At 33.6% G+C, this 24514-nt stretch overlaps 1 protein-coding gene and 1 pseudogene across 4 annotated transcripts; both read right to left on the bottom strand.

Annotated features, from left to right (window-relative positions):
- Nucleotides 1-2516: 2516 nt before the first annotated feature.
- Nucleotides 2517-6563, bottom strand: LOC108985836 (F-box/LRR-repeat protein At1g67190-like). Of its 4 annotated transcripts, XM_035685256.1 has the most exons (4): nt 6344-6563; nt 4339-6075; nt 3513-3715; nt 2517-3073 (listed from the first exon to the last, which is right to left on the bottom strand). In XM_035685256.1, the coding sequence occupies exon 2, from the start codon at nt 5843-5845 to the stop codon at nt 4529-4531; it is 1317 nt and encodes a 438-aa protein (XP_035541149.1). In that variant the 5' UTR covers nt 5846-6075; nt 6344-6563; the 3' UTR covers nt 2517-3073; nt 3513-3715; nt 4339-4528. The 4 variants fall into 4 exon arrangements, 3 of the variants coding, with proteins under 3 accessions (XP_035541149.1, XP_035541148.1, XP_035541150.1); XR_001995262.2 differs by lacking the exon at nt 4339-6075; XM_035685255.1 differs by having other exon boundaries at nt 3513-6075.
- Nucleotides 6564-19984: 13421 nt separating this feature from the next.
- Nucleotides 19985-21235, bottom strand: LOC108985843 (annotated as a pseudogene).
- Nucleotides 21236-24514: the final 3279 nt, after the last annotated feature.

Here is a 24514-nt window from a genome sequence, read left to right as displayed (position 1 = left end):
GCAATAATACAGAAATCGGAGCAGCTTAGCTCATCTAGAGGAAACAAAAACATATAGACAAAGTATATTTATAGAAACAATACGACAGTTTACCAATTTAATAGGTGACGAGCATTTTAATTCAATCCTAGTGAGTGAATGATGTAATATCCATAACTTTATGACAAGGATTACGTAGTGGAGTGTCCTGCAAAATTCTCCAATTTTTCTGCTACTCTTGCATCAGAAGCTAGAAAACACATAACATGGCAATAGGCAATCATAGCAATCATAAATTATTCCTATTAAAGGATCTTCAATCGAAATGTGGAGAATAAACCTTGTGGTACTCATCACATGCTACATCTCCTCTGGCGCCATGTGCTCTCCTAAGTTTGATGGTTTTTGTTTATTGAATTTCACTATAAGAAAACTATTTATTTATGGTTAGTTATTTCTTATGAAAATAATTATTTCTTGTTAAAATGAGTCGGTTTTCATTGTAAATAGTTATTATCATCACAAATACTCACTTTTTTTATAGTGTTTCCAATGCCCACAGTGCAGACAGTTCACACAGGCTGTTAGTTTATGTTCAAAAGTTTTGTGTTTTTTTTTTTAAAGTTGTAATGATTAGAAAATATTTAGATGAAAAATTTAAAAATTTGAAATTAAAAAATATTTATAATATTTAAATATTAAAATAAGATAAAATGAGATGAAACCATCTTACAATCCAAGCGGCGTCTCAATCTAGAGATACATTCAAGATTTGGGAATTATTTGATTTGTGATATTTTAAATGTAGTTTTTTTTTTTTTTTTCCACGGGTAATGCAACCTTGTTGAGATTTGAAGCTGCCAGTTATCATAAGGTCATTGGTGACATTTTGAACATAGCTGCCAAAATTGCTTTTGGTTCTCTTACGGATAAATAATAATGGTACATTTAAGGCAAGGTTGCTTTTGATTGTTAGACTGAACTCAATTCATTTCAAACTAATTAATAATAGGATTTATTATATTTTTAATTTTTTATAAAAAAATTAAACTTATCTTAATCTATTTCATCCATTTCAATTTAAAAAGTTTAAACTCATCTCAATTTAAAAAATTTAAGCTCTATTTAGATGTTGAGCTAAGTTGAGATGAGTTAAGTTCTTTATGAATAGTAGTAAGTTGAGATGGTAGAGTGAATTTTGTAGGATCTACCTAAGATGAGTTTAGATGTTAAGATAAATTTAAATATATTTATAAGAAATTAAGAAAGATTGTGGGTCCCTCATGTAAAGAGGTGTTGAGTTTAAAAATGTTATGGATCTCACGTGTAAAGAGGTTTTGAGTTGACATGAATTTAATAATTTGAAAGTTGAGTATTTAGGTGTTAAACTCAGTTTAAAATTAAACTGAACTAATCTAACTTTCAAACTAAGTTTAAATTTATCTTAATGAGATCTACGAAATATTATTATTTATAACTCAATTCAATTCATCTTACATCTAAATGCAGCCTAAATGAATGGTGCTCACTTAGAGCATTAGCATCATCTTCTCTATTCCATTAGTTAAATTTTGTCTAATATTATAATTTTTATCTTTTGTCTGCCTCGCTCAAAATCAAATCTTAAATTGTAATATTTATTTAAATTTTATATAATAATAAAATATTATTTATTTTTTAATTTTGTCTAATATATTTTTGTTATATTTTACAGATCTATCGATAATATTTTATTTTTTAATATTATGTATTAATTATTATAATATATAATGTGCACTTTTTCGATATTGTTTGACCGAACGGAACCAATGGTGGAGGAAAATATTTAGCAAAACTGAAGGAAATGGACTTACTTGCGAAGCCACGTAAAGTAAAAGGTCGAGGAAAAGGAAATAAACATGAGGGAAGAAACGTTTAGGATGAAAACAATAATAAAATAGTAACATAATTGATAAAAGAAAATGACAGTGGAGCCACCTCAAAGTTACCGCTTAATTATTTTAATTTTTTAATTTTTTTACTTAATAATTAAAGAAATAATTATTAATAAAATTGTGAATTTTTTTATTTTTTTCTTAACTGTTAAGGATATTAAAAAATTGTTAAAAATAAAATAAAAGGAAAAAAAAAATTGAATATGTGACTTCTTTGACTTATGTGACTACTTTGACTTATTGTAGCTAAATAGTGCTAGCCAAATATGTGACTTCTTTGACTTATTGTAGCTAAAATGTTTGATGACCTACATAACAAATTTGTAATTAATCTCCTTTTCCTCTTGATCCATTTTTTTTGTTATGTCACTCTCAATCCTTTTTTTTTTTTTTGTAATCATTTTTTTTATTGACATCAAATGTCTGAAAATAGTGTCCCGACTAATCCCGGAAGTGCGCGCACAGTTCGAAAGCAGCATTGCAGTCACTTTACCCCTGGCCAAAAGAGTGAAGTCTCCAAATAGTTTCCTAGGTGTGTTCACAATAACATAATAAATTTCCTTTTGGGTGGGAGTGAAGTGGGAGGAGCTAAGGCCCCCCTTTCTCTCTTTGCAGCTTATTTTGAACTCATAACCACAGCTCTTTTGTTCACAAAAATAAAATTTAAACCAAAATATTTTCCCCTCCTATTTCACTCATCAAGCCCAATAAAAGATTTCCTGTGAGTTAGCTTCCAAAATTCCTGACTTAACTGGTTTCAAGCAATTAAAAGGCACTCGAGATTCAATTTTGTTTCCAAGCAAATAGCCAAGAACCCTTTGTTTCATCATCAAAAGTCACTATATTTCCCCCTAAATTTGTCTACCAGTCAACAAAGGCTGAACCAATGGGGTCAGTAGATTGGTCCAGCCCCCTAAAGCCGATGAGGACCAGGCAATATGTTGGATCGGATGGGTCACGCAGTGTTTACTCAGCTATATGTCTCATGCTGTTGTTTACTCAGCTCTATAACTCATTCTGTCTGCAAGAAGCAAGAGTGTGCTACACATCAGGCCTTCATCTTCATTCTAATTGATTGCCCCTGCCTGTCTCCAATAGCTGCAACACATTCACAGAAGCAGCAAAATGGCAAGCATCGCTGTTTATGGTCTGCATCGTAACTAAGATAACAAAGGTTAGACAACAATGATTCAGAAGTTCAGCAAAACACATTCTCTTCCTTACATCCTACTGTTTCAGACTACAAGTAAAGCAAACTTCTCACAGAGACTCAACGACAATGCTACTCAATTTAGCTAATATTGGCTTGAAAGCTAGATTTGCTATAACAGAATTAATAGTTATAGTTAAACACAAGTTAAGCTCTCAATGCCAAGACTTTGGAATGGCTTTAACAATCAGCCATCCACTCAAAAACTAAAGAACTAATGTAGAGAAAAGACAACACTGTTTGAATCAATTGTGAATGAGCTTCTACTGTACGCCAAAGAGAACACTCATTAGAAGAGAATGATGATAGGAATCATAAATTCAAAAGTAACAGCTCAGGTTATTCAGTAGAGCTGATTTGAGATGGCTGTGAAACAGGAAGACTCATACCTAACAACCATTACTGGCCTCACTCCATCATATCAGGAAAGAGGTTTAGCAAACATCCTTCATATTCCACCCAAAATTATGTCCTCCAAGAATGGAAACATAAACATTCGAACGACTTTCTAACTTGCTAGGAACGTATGAAACTGGATTTTTCAGTGGCAAGCTTTGGGACTACAATATCTTGAACAAAAAATCTACTCAACCTGGAAATGAGGGGCATAAGAAATTAACAATGATGGCAAAGTAGTATCTGAGTCAAGCCACTAAAGGAAATTGCATGCCAGTTATACTGGTGTTAAAATAATTCAGATAAGGAGCTTCATATATTCCCTGATATGAATGTAAATTGAATCAGATATAAACAGTTGTATGCAGTTCTAATAACTAAAACATAAACTTCCCAGGAAGAGTATTTCACCATCATCATCACATATTAACAACAGCACAAAACCTATTCTGATACCAAATTCAAAGATGAGCCATTCTCACCTCATTACTAACCAGGTGAAAGAAAACTTACACTAATAAGAAGCAACCAAATTCCGAGGTGTCCACTTTCATTGTCACTTAAAACTATGATATGTTTTCGATCTCTTTTCCTCAAAACACTTGACAAAAAAAATTTCCATAAAACAAAACACATGTACATGCATTTTACACTCCCCTTTTAATTATAAGTAGTTTTAATGATTAAATCTGCATTTTTCATGCAAAGATTATAAAAACTCATTATCAAGTAAGAGAGACACCTGAGAAATACAATCAGCATCATTTGAACATACATGGAGCAACATCACATATGAAAAGAATCAAACAGTAGGCAAACCAGTAAAGAAGACGAGTGGCTGCGTGTGAGTCTGCTGACACCCATGTGCACACACACCCATGTGTGTGTGCATGCGTGCTTGAGAGAGAGAAAGAGGGGAAACAGAGGTGTTTGTTTGCTGAGAAACTACAAAATTAATCAAATGCAAGAGATTGTAATTATCGTCATTTTTCGTTAACATGCTCAGTCTCTACATGATGTAAAATGTACCCATACATGTGCCTATAGACCCTGTACATGACAGAATTGAGCCAAAACTGGATTTCCAACCAAATTGAACCTCCAAATGAATATATTTTCTCATGAGCTCAACAATGGACGACGTGAAATTAGCCAGCATCTGGCAATCCTCATGGATTTTGACCTCTGGAATAACCCCACGAATGACCAGCTTCTTAAGATTCGGGCATCGTCTTGGCATCCCCTCAACCCAACGTGAGAAGAAACCATTAATTACAGTCCAACCAAGCTCCAACATAGTCACATTCACCAACTGAGAAGACTCTTGCAGACTATAATGAACCACTCCATCTTTTAAATCATGGCATAGTGAAAGGTGGGTTAGAGTTGGGAAAAAAACAGCAATTGTTTCCAAATCCACAATCTTATCTTCCCCGTAAAGCACCATATCCCAAAGGCGAAGTCTTCTTAATTTTGATGATCTTGAGATCATCTTGTAGAACATTGGCCACATTATTGTGAAGTTTCTGATATCTACAGTCTCAAGATTTTCTGCACTCTCAGCAATATGAAGGTGTAGCACACTAACATCATCAGTCTTCAACTGCTTCAATGTCCCCCTTCCGAAAAATTCGAAATCCTCAAGGGCACAATCTTTGAAGTGCAAACACTCAATTCTATCTGCCTCCAACATAAACTTATACAGATTGATTGCTTCAACATAAAGACTCATCAATGTGGGACTGGTCAGCTCAACTGTCACTTGTGCATCTGATATTGCAATCTCTAGATCGACAAGCTCCAAGGCTTCAATTTTCCGACAGCCAATGATCAGAAGACTTAAATCCAATGCTGAAATACTGACAAAGCTTAAAGATAGGCATTTCAAACAAGGAAATCTTTCAAAAACCCCACTAATGGAATTTTGTGCTATGACCAACGTTTTCAACTTAAGCCTTCCAAATATTTCAACTATGTTAACACTTGGAGTAGTTCGAACATTATAGAACAATCGCCGCAATTTTTCCCTAGTATACATGAACCAAGAAATGAAGGTAGAAGCCGAGAACTCAATAGCGTCCATTAGAATATATAGTACTTCTAATCCCGTTGTTCGAAATATCGTTTTAGTTATCAAGATTTCTAGATCACTAGTTGGCAAATCACGATAAACAGGCCAATCATTGGAATTGAATGAAAGTGTGTGAAGATGTTTGCAGTAAGCTTCTCGCCATTTTGAACAAGTTGCAGAAGCTATTACCACATCTCGGGCATCTCCGAGCCTAGATAGTATGTTTCCAATAACTTCAACAGGAAAATGCTCCATATCTCCAAAACATATAGATCTTTTTTTTTTCTATAAGAGCTCCAAAATAATCCACCCTTGGGATTCCCACAAAAGGGAATTGCTTAATTTGCAAGAAGTAAACTATCAAATTATTCACAACTTTAGATAAACCTTTGAACCACTGATATAACTTCCTTGCACAAGCAATAACAGAAGGTTGGCCCAATCCACAAACAAAAAAACTACCCAACGGAGAGACCGATCAAAATCTATAAACAAAAGGGATAATTATAAGCATGAAAGATTCAAATGGTATACGCTGTAACAAATTCAAGTCAAATGTAGCCCAAAATATATCCACAAAGGCCATCAAAAATCAAGATTAAGCATCTGGATATCCACAAGAATCTACCAAAATCATACTCTTCCCAGGAAATTAAAAGTTAAAAATTTCAGTAAAACGAAAAAAAAAAAAAACTTAAAAAGAATTAGAATATGAAAACCAAAAAAGAAAAAACCCAGAATCACAGTTATTACCTGGAAAGGAAAGTAGATGGTTTGGATCGAAATAAAAGAACTCGAACAATAGAGTACGAGTGAGTTAAGAAGATCTTGATCGCAGGCGTTAGGTATGGTGGATCTCTCCCATTGTGTGCACTACAAATATATTTGTGGCGTAATGAGTGGAGTAATGAATATATTTGTGGCGTCTCATTGTGTGCACTACAAGATCAAGATGCTCACCTAACTGATCTTTTTCTTCTTTTCTTTATAGTTAGTAGAATCGCAGGAGAAATGGGCCGTTTGTTTTCAGAGATGAGATGAGATGAGATGAGATGAGATTAAAGTTAAAAAGTTGAATAAAATATTGTTAAAATATATTTTTTAATATTATTGTTATTTTAGGATTTGAAAAAGTTGAATTGTTTATTTTATTTTGTGTGGAGATTTGAGAAAGTTGTAATGATGAGGTGAGATGAGATGAGATGAGATGAGATGTTTTTGGAAAACAAACAAGGCCTAAAGAAAACCCATAGGAGAGAAAACTGTATATAGTAAAACGGATGCACGCGCGAGCATATATATAAGTTCGCTGGGGTCAGCCCGCCCCCGCCCCTGTTACTATCTTTTATTCGATGCGGGGTAGCCCGCCCACCCATGTGCGGGCGTGGCGGATGGGGACGCCCCCGCTGCCCACCCTGGCTTTTGCAACTAAAATTAAGTTGCCGCATAGAATCTTGACCGAGAAATAATTTTGCAGCGATTTCTCTTTTTTCATAGCAATGTTGATTCGACGCAATAAAATATGCTACAACCCATTTAGTTGCAGCAATTTTTGTCACTGTAAAAAGAGGGAAATTATATACTCCCTTGTTTTTCTTCTCGCCCAGCCTAATACCCTACAATCTAACATATGTGTCTATCACACAAAGTGCCCCATGCCACCCCCCTCCCACACCGCGTCGTCACCGCCTCACCTAGCCAACAATTATTTCTCTCTATCTCTTTGATGCTAGTGTTGGCTATAGTACTAGTGTGTTAGATTGAGTTGCACCCTTAAAATTGTCTTTCATTGAACAAGGTAAATATGCTCCCAAACATTTAGGTTTGTCAACTTAGGTTGTGACCTAAACCAATGTTGAGGAAATCATTTCGTTGAAGCACTGTATTTCTTTATGGTTCATTCACAATTGTCTCCAACATTTTTTATAACCTTATGCCCTCTAAACAAATTCACCCACTGCCACACAAAAAAAACATACATACATATGGAGGCATCATGGATACCAACTAGTTGGCTGGAAAGTAGTTCACTTTACCAGTTATACATTGTAACCCTTACATACTTTAAACATTGGGAGTTATCATGGCTACACATTTAGTGGAAACTAGCATGGTTGAATCCGAACCAACCACTTTTGAGAAGCTATTGGAAGATGCTCGGCATCCATTTTAGGATGGTTGCACAACATTTTCTAAACTATTATTTATTGTAAATAGGGGTGTAACTAGTCTGGACCAAATCGGTATGCACCGGTTTTACATTTTTTAAAACAGATTAAGCACTGGTTACCCTTCTAAACCGGTATCTTCGGTTTTACTAGTTCCGGTTCGGTTCGTTCCGATTTTTCAGTTTAATAGTATTAGTATTTGGGCATAAAATGTAATTAATATACTTATATGCATTAGTATACTAATTAATTAAAGCGAAATATAATTAATATACTAATGTATATTAGTGTTACTGATGTATTATATATTTATCAAAAAGAATATGTTGAGAATTTATTAGGCCATAAAATGTTATTAATATATATATATTATGTTTAAAGCATATGATCAAATAAATTTTCAAATTTAAGATTAAAATTTTATGTTATAAATAATAAAAATATTATTTTATATATAATTATAATTTATATTATTATATATTATATATAAAAATTATATATAATATTAAAAATATTATATATAATATTAAAAAAATTAATTTAAAATATATAATATGGTGAACCAGTCCGGTTCGATCCTAAAAAGCATAGAACAGGATCTAGACCGGTACCTGCCGATTTTGAAACTAAGGGAACGGGTCTCGGACTAGACCGGTCCAAAACTGAACCAGTTCTACCAGTTTGGGCCGATTTGGGCTGGTTTTTCGGTTAATTTTTACACTCCTAATTATAAAGTTGCTCCACATCAAAACAGTTGGCCGATGTAGTGTAAAGTTCTTTACCATGCTGCTTAAACTATTGAAAATATTTTTCTTTTGAATCACTCTTGCCATAATCTTTCCATGAGACACGATCATTGGAGCGTTGGGGATTAGATAAATTAAAGTTTATGCATGCCCAAACAAGTCCATTTTATTTTGGAAGGAAAATAGCAACAAGCAAGAGTGCCCTAAATGCAAAGCCTCCAAGTGGTTATCCTCCACACATTCTCAATGGCCATTGCCCCAAAAGTTAATGCGGTATTTTCCACTGAAGCCAAGGTTGTAGAGACTATTTATGTCCAAAAAAACTGCAATATCCATGAGGTGACATCAATCAGAAAATGTACAGAATAAAAGCACTTTGTGGCATCCTGTGAACTTTGAGGTGTGGACCACATTTAACAGAGAACATCATTCGTTTGCTGAAGATGCTCAAAATGTAAGGCTCGGTCTTGCTAGTGAAGGATTCAATCCATTCAATAATATGATCAAACCATATATCATATGGCCAATGATTCTAGTTCCATATAACTTGCCTCCATGGTTATGAATAAAAGATTTGTTCTTCATGTCGTCTATGCTAATTCCTGGGCCTAAATTACTTGGGAATGAAATTGATATTTACTTACTCCTTTTAGTTGATAAACTACTTGATTTGTGAGAAAATGAGGTTGATACCTATGATTCCATGGTTGGCCAATGATTTTGATTGCATGCAGCTTTATTGTGGACTATTAATGATTTTCCTATGTACAGTAACCTTTCTAGTTGGAGCACTAAAGAGAAGTTGGTATGCCCTTATTGCAATTTGGATACAGAATCTTTGTTGTTGAGACATGGGCGTAAGCATTGTTACATGAGTCATAGTCGCTTCCTACAAGCAGGTCACATCTGGAGAACTAAGAAGAATATTTTTAGTGGCAAAGAAGATCACCGGATGCCACCTACACAGCTTTTGGGAGAAGATATAATGCACCGATTAAATAGCATTGGTCATGTAGATTTTGGTAAAGCTAGTAAAAGAAGAACCCACACCCATGAGAAATTAAATTAGACAAAATGGAGTATCTTCTTTGATCTACCTTATTGGTCATCTCTGAAACTTAGACATAATCTCGACGTGATGCACATCGAGAAAAATATTTGTGACAATGTGTTGGGCACATTGATGAATATTTCAGGTAAAACAAAAGATGGTATCAATGCCTGATAGGACTTCTCAATATAAGAAAAGTGTTACATTTGACAAAAGATGGTGATCGAGTTATTATCCCCCGTACCTATTTCTTGTTACATGAAGATGAGAGGAAAGAGTTTTATGTATGGCTAAGAACTATAAAATTTCATGATGGCTTTGCATCTAAAATTTTGAGATGTGTTAATGTTATCGACTATAAAATATCTAGTATGAAAATTCACGATGCCCACATATTCATGCAAATGCTACTACCAGTAGCAATCACAAAGTACTTAAGACATGATATACGTTTGACACTAATCGAACTTAGCACATTTTTCAGGGAATTATGTGCACGAACGTGTAAGAAATAAGCAGTGAAACCTCTTAAGGCTAACATTGTATTCATTTTTTGCAAGATGGAAACAATATTTCTACCAAAGTTCTTTGACGTAATGGTCCACTTGGCTGTCTATTTGCCCCAAGAGTTGTTGTTTGTAGGACCAGTTCAATACAAGTGGATGTATCTGTTTAAGAGGTATTTAGGAGAATTTAAACAGTAAGTGAAAAAGAAAGCATGCCCAGAAGGATCCATTATGGAGACATATATTCGTGTAGAATGCTTGACATTCTCGTCACTGTATTTGCATGATGTACCAACTAGATTCACTTGAGAGAATTGAAACATTGATGTTGGTGTGCAAAAAACTGAGATATATGTTTTCTCAATATCTTTCTTAAAAACTGTGCCCATTCATTAATTCAATACCTATCAAGTTAGAGAAGAAAGTATTTACAAATGCCAAATAGTATGCCCTCAACAACTACACCAAGATTGTCCAATACTTGGAGTAAGAACCCATTGAATAATTGACATGAACTTAACAATGAGTGTTACCATTATGCATCATCTTTTTTTTATCAATTGAAACTAAAACATTTTATTACTTCTTGTAAGGAGCACTACAACATCTTTAAGGAGCAGAGCATATCTAACATTGAAATTAGGCATGAAACTGAATTTTCATCGTGGTTCAAGAAACGTGTAAGTTCAATTGATCGTTATATATACCCGACCTTATTTCCATTAATCATTGGTACTTATTCATTGGCATTGTTTTTCTTGTCTTGTGGTCATCATTTTAAATTCGAGCGCTGCGTGCTAGGAATCCTGACAATGTATTTGATGAACTTTATGCAATAGTTTGTGAGCCTAACCCTTAGATTGATTCATATTCTGGGTGTATAATGAACGGTATATGGTTTCATACAAAATATCAGAAAATGAACCGTATGACACAAAATAGTGGTGTGCTAGTTACAAGTGAACACCAATCGACTATGGTTGATTTCCATGGTGTTCTGAATGACATCATGGAGATGAGGTACATGGGCTGGTGGCGTGTATGGTTATTTAGTGGCGATTGGTTTGATGTTGGTGATGAAATTCGATGGATCAAAATTGGTGAGCATGTTACAAGTGTCAATATGTCCAGAACTTGGTATAGGGATGAGTCGTTCGTATTGCCTTGTCAAGCTTCACAAGTATTTTACCTTAAAGACACAAAATTTTCTGGTTCTTGGCACGTCGTGTAGAAGATCATATATAAAAATGTCTATGACATTCCACAATTGCATTTAGATGATGATAGAGATGACTCTAGCGAGGTCAATGTCTTCCAAGAAGAACAATCTTCTGATGTTTATAGAGATGTGAGCATCGAACACAATGGCCATAAGTCCCCATGGCTAAGGCCAGATGTTTAGCCCGACACCTTATCCATTGCTGCATTAGCTGGGGGAAGTACTGACATTCTGAATGACCAGAGTAATATGAACGACATATTAGAGAACTCAAAATCTTATTCCAGTGATAACATATCCAACGGATCCAATGATGAAGATCTACTTGGTGACACTGATGCAGAGACCGATGGTGACACCAGTTCTATGGATGATACTGGTCAAGGATGGGGTTCAAACTAAGGTCCTAATTCCACCTACCGCATTCTTAGGCTGCATTTGATTCCCAAACTCAGTTGAGTTGCGTCTACTTTTAGAATGAGTTCAACGTCCAAATGCATGATTCAAGCCATTTTCAATAGATTTCAAATGTGAACTTAGTGTGGGCCCCATACATGTGCTACTTTCTTCCACTGCATTGATGGTTGGGCCCCACCTGAAGGCTGACACCGCATTGAGATTTTGGGCTACAAGCAGTCCGTTATGAACATTTTGCAGTTTTTCTCTTTTTTGTTGCAGGTTTGGCACCAGTTTTGTGGGGGGACATGTCTGACATATGTACAGTAACAGAATGGTGGGACACCATAGTTTTACATCTTCCCATAAATATATTTAAACTTACATTAACATCCAAATACATTTAAAACTCATCGTACATGGGACCCATAAAACTCAATCAACCATTTCAACTCACTACGATTCATAAAGAAATCAGCTTAGCTCAGCTCAAGATCCAAACACAGTCTTAATTATAGAGCTTCTAGTTGAGTATGCATCGTACTGTACCTACTTTATAATATCTACAGTACGATTCTCATATATATGTTAAAAAAATATACACATGCCCATTATGATTTTTTCCTGAATTGTAACTCTTTAAGTCAAATTCTTGAACTTGGACTGGCCATTCCTTTCTAAATATTATTAGTGACAATATTTTCAATAACTATTTTCTGAAATATAAAAATTTTTCATTTGGCTGCTTGTTAGATTACAATGTGTCTATGATAATATGACTGATATGTGGAGTTTTAGTTGTGTTTCATACCAAGTATATTGGTTGTGTTTGTTGGGATATTGTTATATGTTGTATAGGGAATCAATCAAGGATTCATTTTTTCTGTCTTTAAGTTTTACTAATTATTAATATGACATCGCATTGTATTTTCGGTTTAGTATTTGAATGATCTAATTATTATAAGTTATATTACAAGTGTGCATCAACTATTTTTTGTGGTGAGTTATTTATGTTTTAGAATAAGCTTGTTCTATTAAGTATGGCATTTTATAATGGAAGCTTGTGAGCAATTGTGGTTTTTTAGTACTAGAAGAAATTTTAAAAGACATATCAAAATTTTCTTTAATTTACCACAACTGTTGCTATAGTGTACCATGCATACAACATGTTACTTATGTTCTGGAAGAAGTGGTTTCTCTTTTGTTGCTTAGAAATGTCAAGCCATTTTTGAATGACATGCTTTTTGCTAGTTATGTATAAATCTCATTAAGTTTGAATTGTTGCTTGTCATGAGTTAAACATTACTCTTGTATTAATCTTATTAGATCATCCAACAACCACTTCTCAAGAAATGATCATTATCAAGTTTTATTGGGTTTTTTGACATTATATTTTTTTTATTTGCTACATTAACCTTCTGATGAAATGAGTTTAGGTCAGCAACAGTTGAAGAATCTGATAGTGGATAAAAGATTGCGCACAATTTGCAGCCATGGCTTGAAGAAATTTACTCAAAGCTGGCCATCTTTTGCCAAAAACTACCGTGTGTTGTTCTGTTCTCGTACGAGAAGTCAATTTGTCTAAGGATACTCATCGCTAGGGCAAGGTTGGAGATTTTTTCAGAGAAATTAGATAGCTTACATATATATTATCCTGCCCTAGCTTCGAAATTTCCTAGGAATTTTCTGTTAAGTAATTTATATAACTGGTCTATTATTCTGTTGAGTTAGATAACTTATATATTAGAAGAGGAAAGATTTTTATTATTAGTTGTGACTCTGATATATGAAATTATTCAACTCTTAAAGAGTTAGGAATTAATATCATTTAAAAACATTCTTTACTCTAGTCAAATGAGATTGATATCACTCTTCACTATCACCCGCATTGAATTCTCATATACTTTGAATCAAGTCATTCTATTGCATGTTAAGGTTTCTAAAGACTTGACATTGATATTCTGGGTGCTACTCCAAGGGAGGTTCATTTTATAATGTTGCTGGTTGTTGCACTAAATTTCCTAATGTACGTGTTTCCACCAAACTTATTAAAAGTAATATGCAGCGGATATAAAATATATACATACATATATATGTTGTATACACAGACGTGTGTGTTTAAATGTATCCAATTGGAATAAACCTTGAATTATTTTTATTCGAAACATTATTAGTGACATAAACTTGTCACTCTTATGATATTCAGCTTAAATCTCATAAATTTAAAAATGCGTACTTCAATTAAGCTCATTGAATTAAAATGGTAGATGTATTTTAATTAAGCTCTAATATGGAAATGGTTTTTGGAATTAGAATAAGTACTAGCATCAAGAGAATAAAAGTTTGTGGGTAAAATGCACATGCAATCTAATCGAGTTCAATAAACTCTCACGCTTGATATTTATATGATGGGCTCCAACAATTCATATGCGGGAAGCTTTAATGAGTTTGGCGAGGTGGGAAGTTTGTTCAAGGGCAAATGTGTAATCTCATCTCTCAAGGGTTTATAATTATCATTCTAAAACAATAGAAGTCCTTATCCTCTACTTTTTATTGTAGAGAACCCACGCGTACCATGCAGAGCATATCTATCTCAAGCGGTGGAATAACCCCATTGAGCAAGGACACAAGGATAAATAAACATGTGGTGCAACCTGCGCCTTCGGACCTCACGCTCAGTAAATCTCCTTTCTGACTCTTATGTTAAAGTCATCTAATTTTTTATTTCATTACTATGGTGTCCTTAGATTCCTCACCCCCACTTTAGTCTATGGTTGATGCAAAATACAAAGATTTTGACCACTGATTTTTGAAAGATAATCCTAGTACCCAAAAAAGATTTTAAATAAGTTTGTGGGTTTTACAACCAACGCTGTGCAAGGTCAGATGTTTCAGTGTTGAGTTTTGGAGGAGCCATTATTGTGCTATATTTATATGATAGCAAATGCAGCCATGTGCGGGTTGCTTGAGTATAGGAAACCCATGATTAGAAGCATAAATTTACATGGACTTCTTTAAGGTTTATAGTTCAAACATTGGAGTTGAGGCGTTACCATCCTAGCTGACTTCTAAATATAGTTTTTTAGCCAAATTTAATAGTACGTTTAAACTACATTTTCACTTAGACTATAGTTAAATCCATTTAACACATCAACATCATATAAAATAAACTAGAAAAACCAATCATAATATTGAGTAAAGCATGTTAGATATCTAAACTCTGTAAACTCTTAAGGAAATTCAAAGACTATTCCACTGTGCATGTTCTAACATTGTGTGGGTTCATACTTGTTTAGGAGCAAGGTATACATGTTACTTATTTCTTTCACTATTAATATATGTGACCTCATTTTATGTTGTTGAACATAGCTTCAAGAGGGTACAAGTTGAGAACTCGGTCCACTTGTTCAAGCATGTCATAAGCATCAAATATATATATTTTTTAACGTAATTTTGAAGCGTAGAATTCTATGTCTCCCTATAGATATAATGACTTTATGAATGTAACAAACTGCAGTATTAAGGGTAGCTAATTTCTCAGCCACGATAGATATAGTGCAAAGTATAAGAAGAGGAATACGTGGACAAGGGGAAGGACTTAGGAGGATTTTAGTGCACAAGCCAAATTATACAAGATGCGCAATCACCACCAAGAAATGGATTGACACTAAGAGACGATATTGACTCATCATCAAACAACTCAACCCAACCACCCAATATGGTATTTGAAACTGAGTTTCCAAAACAGTTGGATTGTACAGGTATATATGTTGCTATTTAATAATGTAGCATTTTACTAAATCTTATAACGCAACACATCATAATTTTCCTACATACAAAACTGCAGTAATATGGTGGGCAATATATATTTTTGGGATATATATATATAGTATTGATATTTTTAAGTTGATTTCGGTCAATTTAGTATTTGTAAGTAAGAAACAAGGCCGTGGACGGGCAAAGATGACCAAATTTGACATGCTTGGAAAGATGAGATCGATTCCGTAGCTGATCAAGGATCAGGATACTAAGATTTCATGCCAGAATGCAAGCATATTCGATGAAGGAGTGACATGGATCATCAACTTTTATGCTGACATGGGTTACCAATGTTGGAATGAAGTGTCAGAAGCTAAACATGAGGAGTTGTGTAGTCGTGTCTTGGTAAGGAAGATTGAGTATCAAGTAGTGTGGGCTGTAATGAGGGTCTTTTTGTATGCTTACCTAAGATATATTAATGTTTTTCTGTGGGTGTTTAGGCTGATTTTATCATAGAATAGGAAAAACAAAACCATTAGAAGATGGCTATCGAGCAACTACGTAGGAGGTTCAATTATTCCCACTACAACTTAGACAAACTCTACATTGGGTATGGAAGTCATAAAGTTGCTCTAGCAAGAGAGACTTATTTGATGGATGAAGCAGTGTAAAGAAAATAATGCTTGCACTGGGGTAGCAAGAAGTTCAAGGTAAAACATGTGCTCCTCGTACTGCTCATGACTTTTTTAATGTTGGTTGCTTAGTAGAAAACAACAAAGTTCTGTTTCATATGTGTGATGCTTGTCAATAATATGTGGACATTAATTATTGGTTTAATCGTGTTGTATGAATTTTCAAGACCAGACCTTGTCACTGCAAAACAAAACGAATGGGGCAAAACAGTGAACAACCATACCGATGATAGAAATTCCTTTGTTCGAATACTCGAATAGCAGGTAATAATTATGTGCTTATTTCTATGAAAATTAATTTCAATACAATATCAGAAGTTGTCTCTCAAATATGGCACCCATATTAGGTGCTACACTTGTTGATATTTTAATTAGACGTTTCAGCGTGAGAGTGTTATTAATTTGGTGGAAATTTTTAAAGAGACTCGATGGTTAAAAGATAAAAATGGGTTTGTGACCAACATAACTGAATAGTTGTATTTAAGTTACATGACTACTTAGGGGAAGTACATAATTTTTTCTGTTGTAATTAACTTAATATCACTGATCTATACCTCCAAAGTTTTGTTATAGTTTCATGATTAAAACTGAACATACTAAAAACTTATTATTTTGAAAGGAAAAAATGGTGGAGAAGCTTAATGAAATGGAACTGGAAAAGCAAACTAAAGAGGCAACAACTGTAGTGTTCGGGGAGGTCCTAGGGAGAAGATCAGGATATGAAAGGGGTTTGGGCGAGAAGCTAATGCCCATAACATCAGGAAGAGCGCAAAATGGCAATAATGGAGGTGTATTGTCAGAGGATACACAGTTTTACAAGACCCAATTTGAGATACTAAAGGAAAATGTTAAGGAGATTTTGGTAAAACAAGCGGAATTTGATAAATTTATAACATACACAATGTCACAGTAGCTACCCCAAGGAGAGTCTCTGAGGGAGATTCCGGAAGCTGTCTAAGGTTGCTATGCATGACTTTTTGGGATTTTTTTACTTTTGAGAGGCAACGGGATAAAGTACTAGTGTTGGCTAACGACATGTATTTTGTGAGTGGCTTTCTAGAGTTATTATGGATGAGTGGTTGCCCTGTTTAAAGATAAGGATACATTTTTCAAGTTACTAGCACTGCAGTGGCCTAGCTTTACTAGCACTAACCAAGCCATAGACGAGAGGGACTTGGAGTAAGTAGTTCTTATCAATGAAAAGATCATAGACATTACTCTTGTAATGGGTTATTATGAAATGCTGTTGTAGCAATGGACCAGTGAAGAGGGACAGTCGTTGGCATACTACTTGTGGTTAGATACGTGCATATTAATTATTGTGTGGGTGACAACCCGATAAACAAGTACCTTTCAAAAACTACACAGTCGAATATGGTAATGTTAGTTTGCAATTTAGGTTAATATTTTTGGCTACTTCATTCTAAAAACATTTTTATATGATCTGTAGACTCCAGTATTATTTTATCTTTATGAGAATGGGTAGGCATGAATATATTTTAGTTAATATATTGGCTTCTGATCATAATGGGTAGGCATGAAAATATTTATTAGCTAATGTTTATTTTAGTTAATATGTTGGAAGATTATTAATGGTTCAATGATATATATATATATATATATATATATATATAGAGGATGCAACTTGGGGGGAGTTAGTATAGCACTTGTACAATGCTTTTTATTATGTTTAGGTAATTGTTGTTGTGATTATTTAGTTTCCCCACATAATTTATGTGTTTCTCAGATTGATGGAATGAACTTTCTGGGAGTTAGTAATGAAGTGGTGTATATTTCATGTATATGGTAAGTATCGTGTTGGGATTAAAATTGATGAATGAAATTGATTTACATCAATCAAAAAGTTGGAAAACCAACTTAGACATTCTTTTGGGTAGTGCTTTGGGTTCCATAATTTCATAACTACAAGTATTTTAACCTTCCTGATTTGTGTAGTAATGTAAAATTCACTTATGCATGTAAGAACCCCTTGTATGTTCCAAGAAAATGGCTATGTCCATTACATGTACATTAACAAGGTATAACCTAGGTTTTAACATATACATGCTATTAAATGAGTCATTGATAATTTATTTAACAACCTGATGAGGTGATTATGCTGTTGTTGTAATACATTTTATTAGTTAAACGACTTCTTTGATGTTAGATTACTAGTCTTTCATTCATTTTTATATTACTTGGTTTATTCAACTATAACAATAACTAGATCGATGCAGAAAAATGTAGATCACATAAAAGCTAATAGGTGATTGCTAAAGAGATGGGGTCAATTGGTTCTGGGGCAAATTCTCACCATGCTTCCATCACAAAAATGACTCAATGTTATTTGGCACATGACATAGTGTGCATAGCACATATTATAGTTGCTTTCTATTAAATGTCCAAACAATATTACTTCAGTGAAGAACATTAAGAAGTTATTTAACTTGATGTTGTTTTGGTACTGCAATTATATGTATAGAGTCATTGGTATATCACTCGCGTGAATGAAGAAATACACTTCTGTCCAACAGTTTTCTGTGCATGTATCTATGGTTGGCTTCTAAATGATACTAGACTATTTTTAGTTGAAATGAGATCTGTTTCAAGTTTACAAGTGTAAGTACTAGGCTTATATCTATAATGATTAGTAAGTGGCCATAGTTTACATTAATAGTCAAATGTATTTTGTTGTTACTTAGGTTTTAACTCAAACAATTGAACCTGGTTTTTAATCAAGATTATGGCAATGATAAATAAGTTAATGATTTGTGCAACACTATAATTTGCCAGTTATTTAGGTATTTGTGGGAAAACGATTGCGTGACGTTTACGCACTCCACGACTGTATGTAACATTACTCTTTAAAAAAATGAGTAGTGCTTTATTTACTTACATTTTTTATTTACAATTTTACTTACATGACTCATTTTGTTAGTTTTATATGAGATTCAAATTTTAAATTTCAAATTTCATGATTTTCAACATATCAATAACTAACATGCGAAGTAAATTTTTTGTAAAATTTTTTAAACTAAATTTAGCATTTTCCTTAAAAAAATTATATAAAAAATTGTTTAATGATGATAAAGGATACATTCAACCGCATAAGCCAATCTCTTCTTCTAACACTTCTCTTCCATTCCCCCCCCCCTCTCTCTCTCTCTCTCAATATTGCAGAGTTGATATGGCTAGTGCTAGTGCATGCTCAATAGCTACATTATACCTTTATTCACTAACTTACAATAGCTCTCTCTAACCCTATTAGCTTGCCTCTTTTGAGCATCTATGGCTTTTCCTCCAATTGGCTTCTTTCTTGTTGATGATTTTGGGTGATTTTCCAGTCATTTCTTCCATTTAAATTTCATACTTGGTCGAATGAGGGCCTCAAACAAAAATGAAATCGCTAGACTTGGAGCAAAAATGGTGGGTTTGGTGTCCATAAATGAAGAGATTGGCCATCAAAATGTTGAGCACAACTTCATACGAGTGACTCAGAGCAAAATATAGTATGAAAATTGTTGAGAAAGTGAAGAACGGGTATATTCAAGACGAGTGGCTGCGTGTGTGCAGACACTCACAGGCCACATGCACAAACACCTGTGTGCGTGCGTGCATGAGAGAGAGAGAGAGAGAGAGAGAGAGCAAACCGAGGTCTTAGTAGCAATCAAGGAAAAAATATTTTGCTAAAAAACTACAAAATTAGTCAAATGCAAGAGATTGTAATTATCATCATTTTTCGTTAGCACGCTCAATCTCTACATGATGTAAAATGTACCTATACATGTGCCTACAGACCCTGTACACGACATAATTGAGCCAAAAATGGATTTCCCGCTATGGAATTTTACAGAGTTCTACCCGAAATAAAATTGCACCTCCAAATGAATGTATTTCCTCATGAGCTCAACAATGGAAGACGTGAAATCAGCCAGCATCTGGCATTCCTTATGGGTTACCTCTGGAATAACCCCATGAATGACCAACTTCTTTAGATTTGGGCATCGTCTCAGCATCCCCTTAACCCAACCTGAGAAGAAATCATTAATTACAATCCAACCAAACTCCAAAAAAGTCAAATTCAGCAACTGAGAAGACCCTTCTTGCAGACCATAGTGAACCACTCCAACACTAAAATAATAACACAATGAAAGGTGGGTCAGCTGTGGGAAACTAACAACAATTGTTTCCAAATCCACAATCTCATCTTCTTTAAAAATCACCATATCCCAAAGCCGAAGTCTTCTTAATTTTGATGATCTTGAGATCATCTTGTAGAGCTTTGGCCACCTTATTGAGAGTGTTTTTATATTTACAGTCTTAAGATTTTCTGCAGTCTCAACAGTATTAAGATGGAACAAACTGACATTATCAGTCTTGAGCTGCTTTAAAGACCCCTTTCTGACAATTTCGAAATCCTCAAAGCCACAAAATTTCAAGTTCAAATGCTCAATGCTATTTGCCTGCAATATAAGCTTATCCAAACTGATTGCTTCAACATAAAGAGTCTTCAATGCGGGACTGATCAGCTCAACTGTCAATTCCTCATTTTCATCTAACATTGCAATCTCTAGATCGATAAGTTCCAAGGTTTCAATTTTCAGGCAGGCAATGAGAAGAAGACTTAAATCCATTGCTGCAATACTAACAAATCTTAAAAATAGGGATTTCAAACAAGGAAATCTTTTAAAGACCCCACTAATGGAATTATGTGCCAATGCCAAAGTTTCCAACTTATGCTAGCCAAACATTTCAAGTATCTTTACACTTGGAGTAGTTTGAACATTACAGAACAATCGCCGCAATTTTTTCCTAGTATACATGAGCCAAGAAATGACGGTGGAAGCCGAGAACTCAGCATCTATCAGAATATATAGTACTTCTAATCCCGTTGTTTGAAATATGGTTTGAGTTATTAAGATTTATAGATCACGACTTGGCAAATCACGATAAACAAGCCAATCACTGGAATTGAATGAAAGTGTTTAAAGATGTTTGTAGTAAGCTTCTCGCCATTTTGAACAAGTTGCAGAAGCCATTACCACATCTCGGGCAGCTCCGAGCCTAGATAATATGTTTCCAACAACTTCAACAGGAAGATGCTCCATATCTCCAAATCTTTTTTTTAATAAGAGTTTCAAAATATAATTCACAACTTTTGATAAATCTTTGAAACCACTGCATATATCTTCCTTGCACAGGTAATAATAAAAGGTTGGCCCAATCCACAAACAAAACAATCTATAAACAAAAGGGAAAATTATAAGCATGAAAGATTCAAGTGGTATACGCTGTAACAAATTCAAGTCAAATGTAACCCAAAATATATGCACAAAGCACATAAAAAAAAAACAAGATTAAGTATATGGATATCCACAAGAATTCAAGAAATTGTACCAAAATCGTACTCATCCCAGGAAATTAAAAATTAAAAATCTCAGTAAAACGAAAAAAGTTAAAGAATTAAAATATAATAAAAAAAAAGCCCAAAATCACAGTGATTACCTGAAAAGAAAAGAATATGGTTTGGATCGAAATAAAAGAACTCCAACAATAAAGTATGAGTGAGTCAGGAAGATCTTGATCGCATGCGTAGGCTATTGTGGATCTCTCCCATCACACCGTAGAATCTAAAATTGATCTTGGATTCATAATTTAATTCAATAATACAAATAGCACCCAAAACAGAATACAATGGTGATCATGGAGTAATGAATATATTTGTGGCGTCTCATTGTGTGCACTACTAGATCAAGACTAGATCAAGAATGATTCATGTAACTGATTGAAGAGGGAAGACTCGTTTGAAAGTAGGGAAAATTGAGGAGCATACAGATGCATGTATATAAAAGTTCGTTTATAGTAAAACAGATGCATACATATATATATATATGTATGTATATATATAAATATATATATATATATAAGTTCGTTTGAAAGGAGGGAAAATTGAGGAGCACAGAGAAATTATTTATTTTGAACAATTTTGGAAAGGGAAAAAAAGATATGTTGATTGTTTAAAATTAAGGGATAAAGTAGAAATAAAAATAAAATTTCTACGTGTATAAAGAAAATTAAAAAACATAATTATAAATTAATGTAATTTGAGGTAATATATTATGTATTTGTCAATAAAAGAAAACTTTTATTAAGGGTGTAAATTTTTTGATCTTGACCAGAAAACTAGACCGTACCAAATGCTTTCAATTAGTTTGGACCAGACTGATAGTGAAACCAAACGGTTTCAATCCTAATATGTGAGAAATTTTAGTTTTTGGTTCGGTCCCAAGATGGGGTTTTTTCACCCCAGAGTGACCGAATATAATTATATATATATTATACATATTATTTTATATAGTAGTCGTTTAAGTTAATTATGTAATTTTTATCTAATCTATCACCATTGATAATATAAAATGTTAAATATATAATTATTAATATGTTATCAGTTAATTAATATATTATATGAATCATGATAAATCATAATATTATATACAATGATACATACTCTAGTATCTAAACCTAATTAAAATAATTAGGTAAATTTTTTGTAATATATTATATGAAACAACGCTGTTTAGAGTGAAATTAGATCTAAATGGTGCTGTTTAGATCCAATTACAAATTCAATCTAAACGGCGCTGTTTCAATACAGCCGAATGATGAATCTACCCTTCTTTCTCCCCTCCCCCCCTCACTCTTAGTCTCTTTACTTTGCCCATCGTGCCAGATACAAACCCTAGAGCCATAGCTACAAGCCTACAACACGCTCCCTCCTCTCTTCAGCCCCCCCGCCATAGCTCCCAGCTCCTTCGCCACACGCTGCCACTGCATCTAAGGTGCAAAATCCAGATTCACTGTTCAATTTTCAAGTTCAAAGACAATAACACATACACAGAGAGAAATAGAGGGATGATGAATGTTTTTATCAAAATTGGGGTTAGCCTTCGAAGATTAGCATGTATAATGAAAGTGATAAAAAAGAAAAAAAGAAAAAAAGAGAAGATATTTTGGGTGTTGAATGCAAATTAGAAAAGGGAATGCAGCAAATGCTATCGCCTGTATTTTCAATTTTTGCTCATAAGTTTTGGGTGTTGAATTCAAATTAGAATATAAAATGCACCATTTCTCTCACTCTGTCCCGTATGCAATTTGGTGGGTAAAATATATGTGACTGGTGCAATTGGGTCTTTAATTGGTGTATATATTATTAGACTAGATTAAGGTCTTCAGAAGTGAAAACAGATCAAGCTTCATAGTAGAGAGGACCAGAAGTTTTTCAATTTTTTAGCATGTCTATTTGTTGTTATTTGTGATTTAATGGGTTAAAACACTCTGTCTTGTTTGGTTACATAAATGAGATAATATGAGATAAAAAAATATATGAAAGGTAGTGAGATAGTTTGTGAATAATAATGAAATAGTTTGACTTAAGATGTTTTATGGAATTTTAAAAAATGAAAGAGAAAAAGTTAAATAAAAATATTATTATAAAGTTAAAATATTGTTATAATATAATTTTTAATATAAATTTTATTTTGAAATTTGAAAAAATTGAATTGCTTTTTGTATTTTATTTGAAAATTTATAAAAGTTGTAATAATTATATAATAATTAGATCAAAATGTTAAAAGTTAAAAATTTGAAATTGAAAATTGTTTGTATTTGAATGATATTTGGATGTTGAGATAAGATGAAATGAGATAGGATGAGATGAGATGAGGTGGTCTATGAAACCAAATGAAGCCTCTGTCTCACTTTATGTTCAAGAGTTTTGAAAAGCCCTCTCGGTTTATTTCTTTTTAATATTAGCACTTCTCTATGTGTGCTAGCTATTGTAGAACTAGTAAAATGAATGCTTTATTTTCAATGTGATTATTTACTTATTTTTAGTTTATAGTGCTTACTTGTTAATTGATTTTTGTTTGATTGTTTTCTAAATAGACACTTCAAAAGAAATACTTCTAGGAGACTCTACCACGAATAATGCTAATTCAACATAAGGGCAAGTCATTCCCTCCTTTCCACCCAATGTAAGTATTACATCGAGTAGTAGTGGACCTAGTGGTGGGCTAAAACTATATCGATGGTTTGTGATTACTTCACAAGAATACCAAAATATGATTCAAGTAAACCTAGGACTGCATGTAATTATTGTGGTATCAATTATGCATATGATACAAAGGCAAAAGGTACAAAATCTATGAAGTATCATATTGAACATCAATGTAAGAAATGTCCATTTAATGAGATTGATAATCTTAAACTACCTTGGGCTGAAAGACTTGTTCCTATAACCTTTAGTGTTGAATCTTGTAGACAAGTCCTAGCATAAATAATTATTCTTGATGAGTTGTCAATTAGGTTTATCGAAGAGAAGTGTTTTA

Source organism: Juglans regia, chromosome 14, assembly GCF_001411555.2.
Source record: "Juglans regia cultivar Chandler chromosome 14, Walnut 2.0, whole genome shotgun sequence".
Lineage (NCBI taxonomy): Eukaryota > Viridiplantae > Streptophyta > Magnoliopsida > Fagales > Juglandaceae > Juglans > Juglans regia.
Note: the sequence above shows the minus strand (reverse complement) of the source record. Positions and strands in the feature narration are given on the sequence as shown.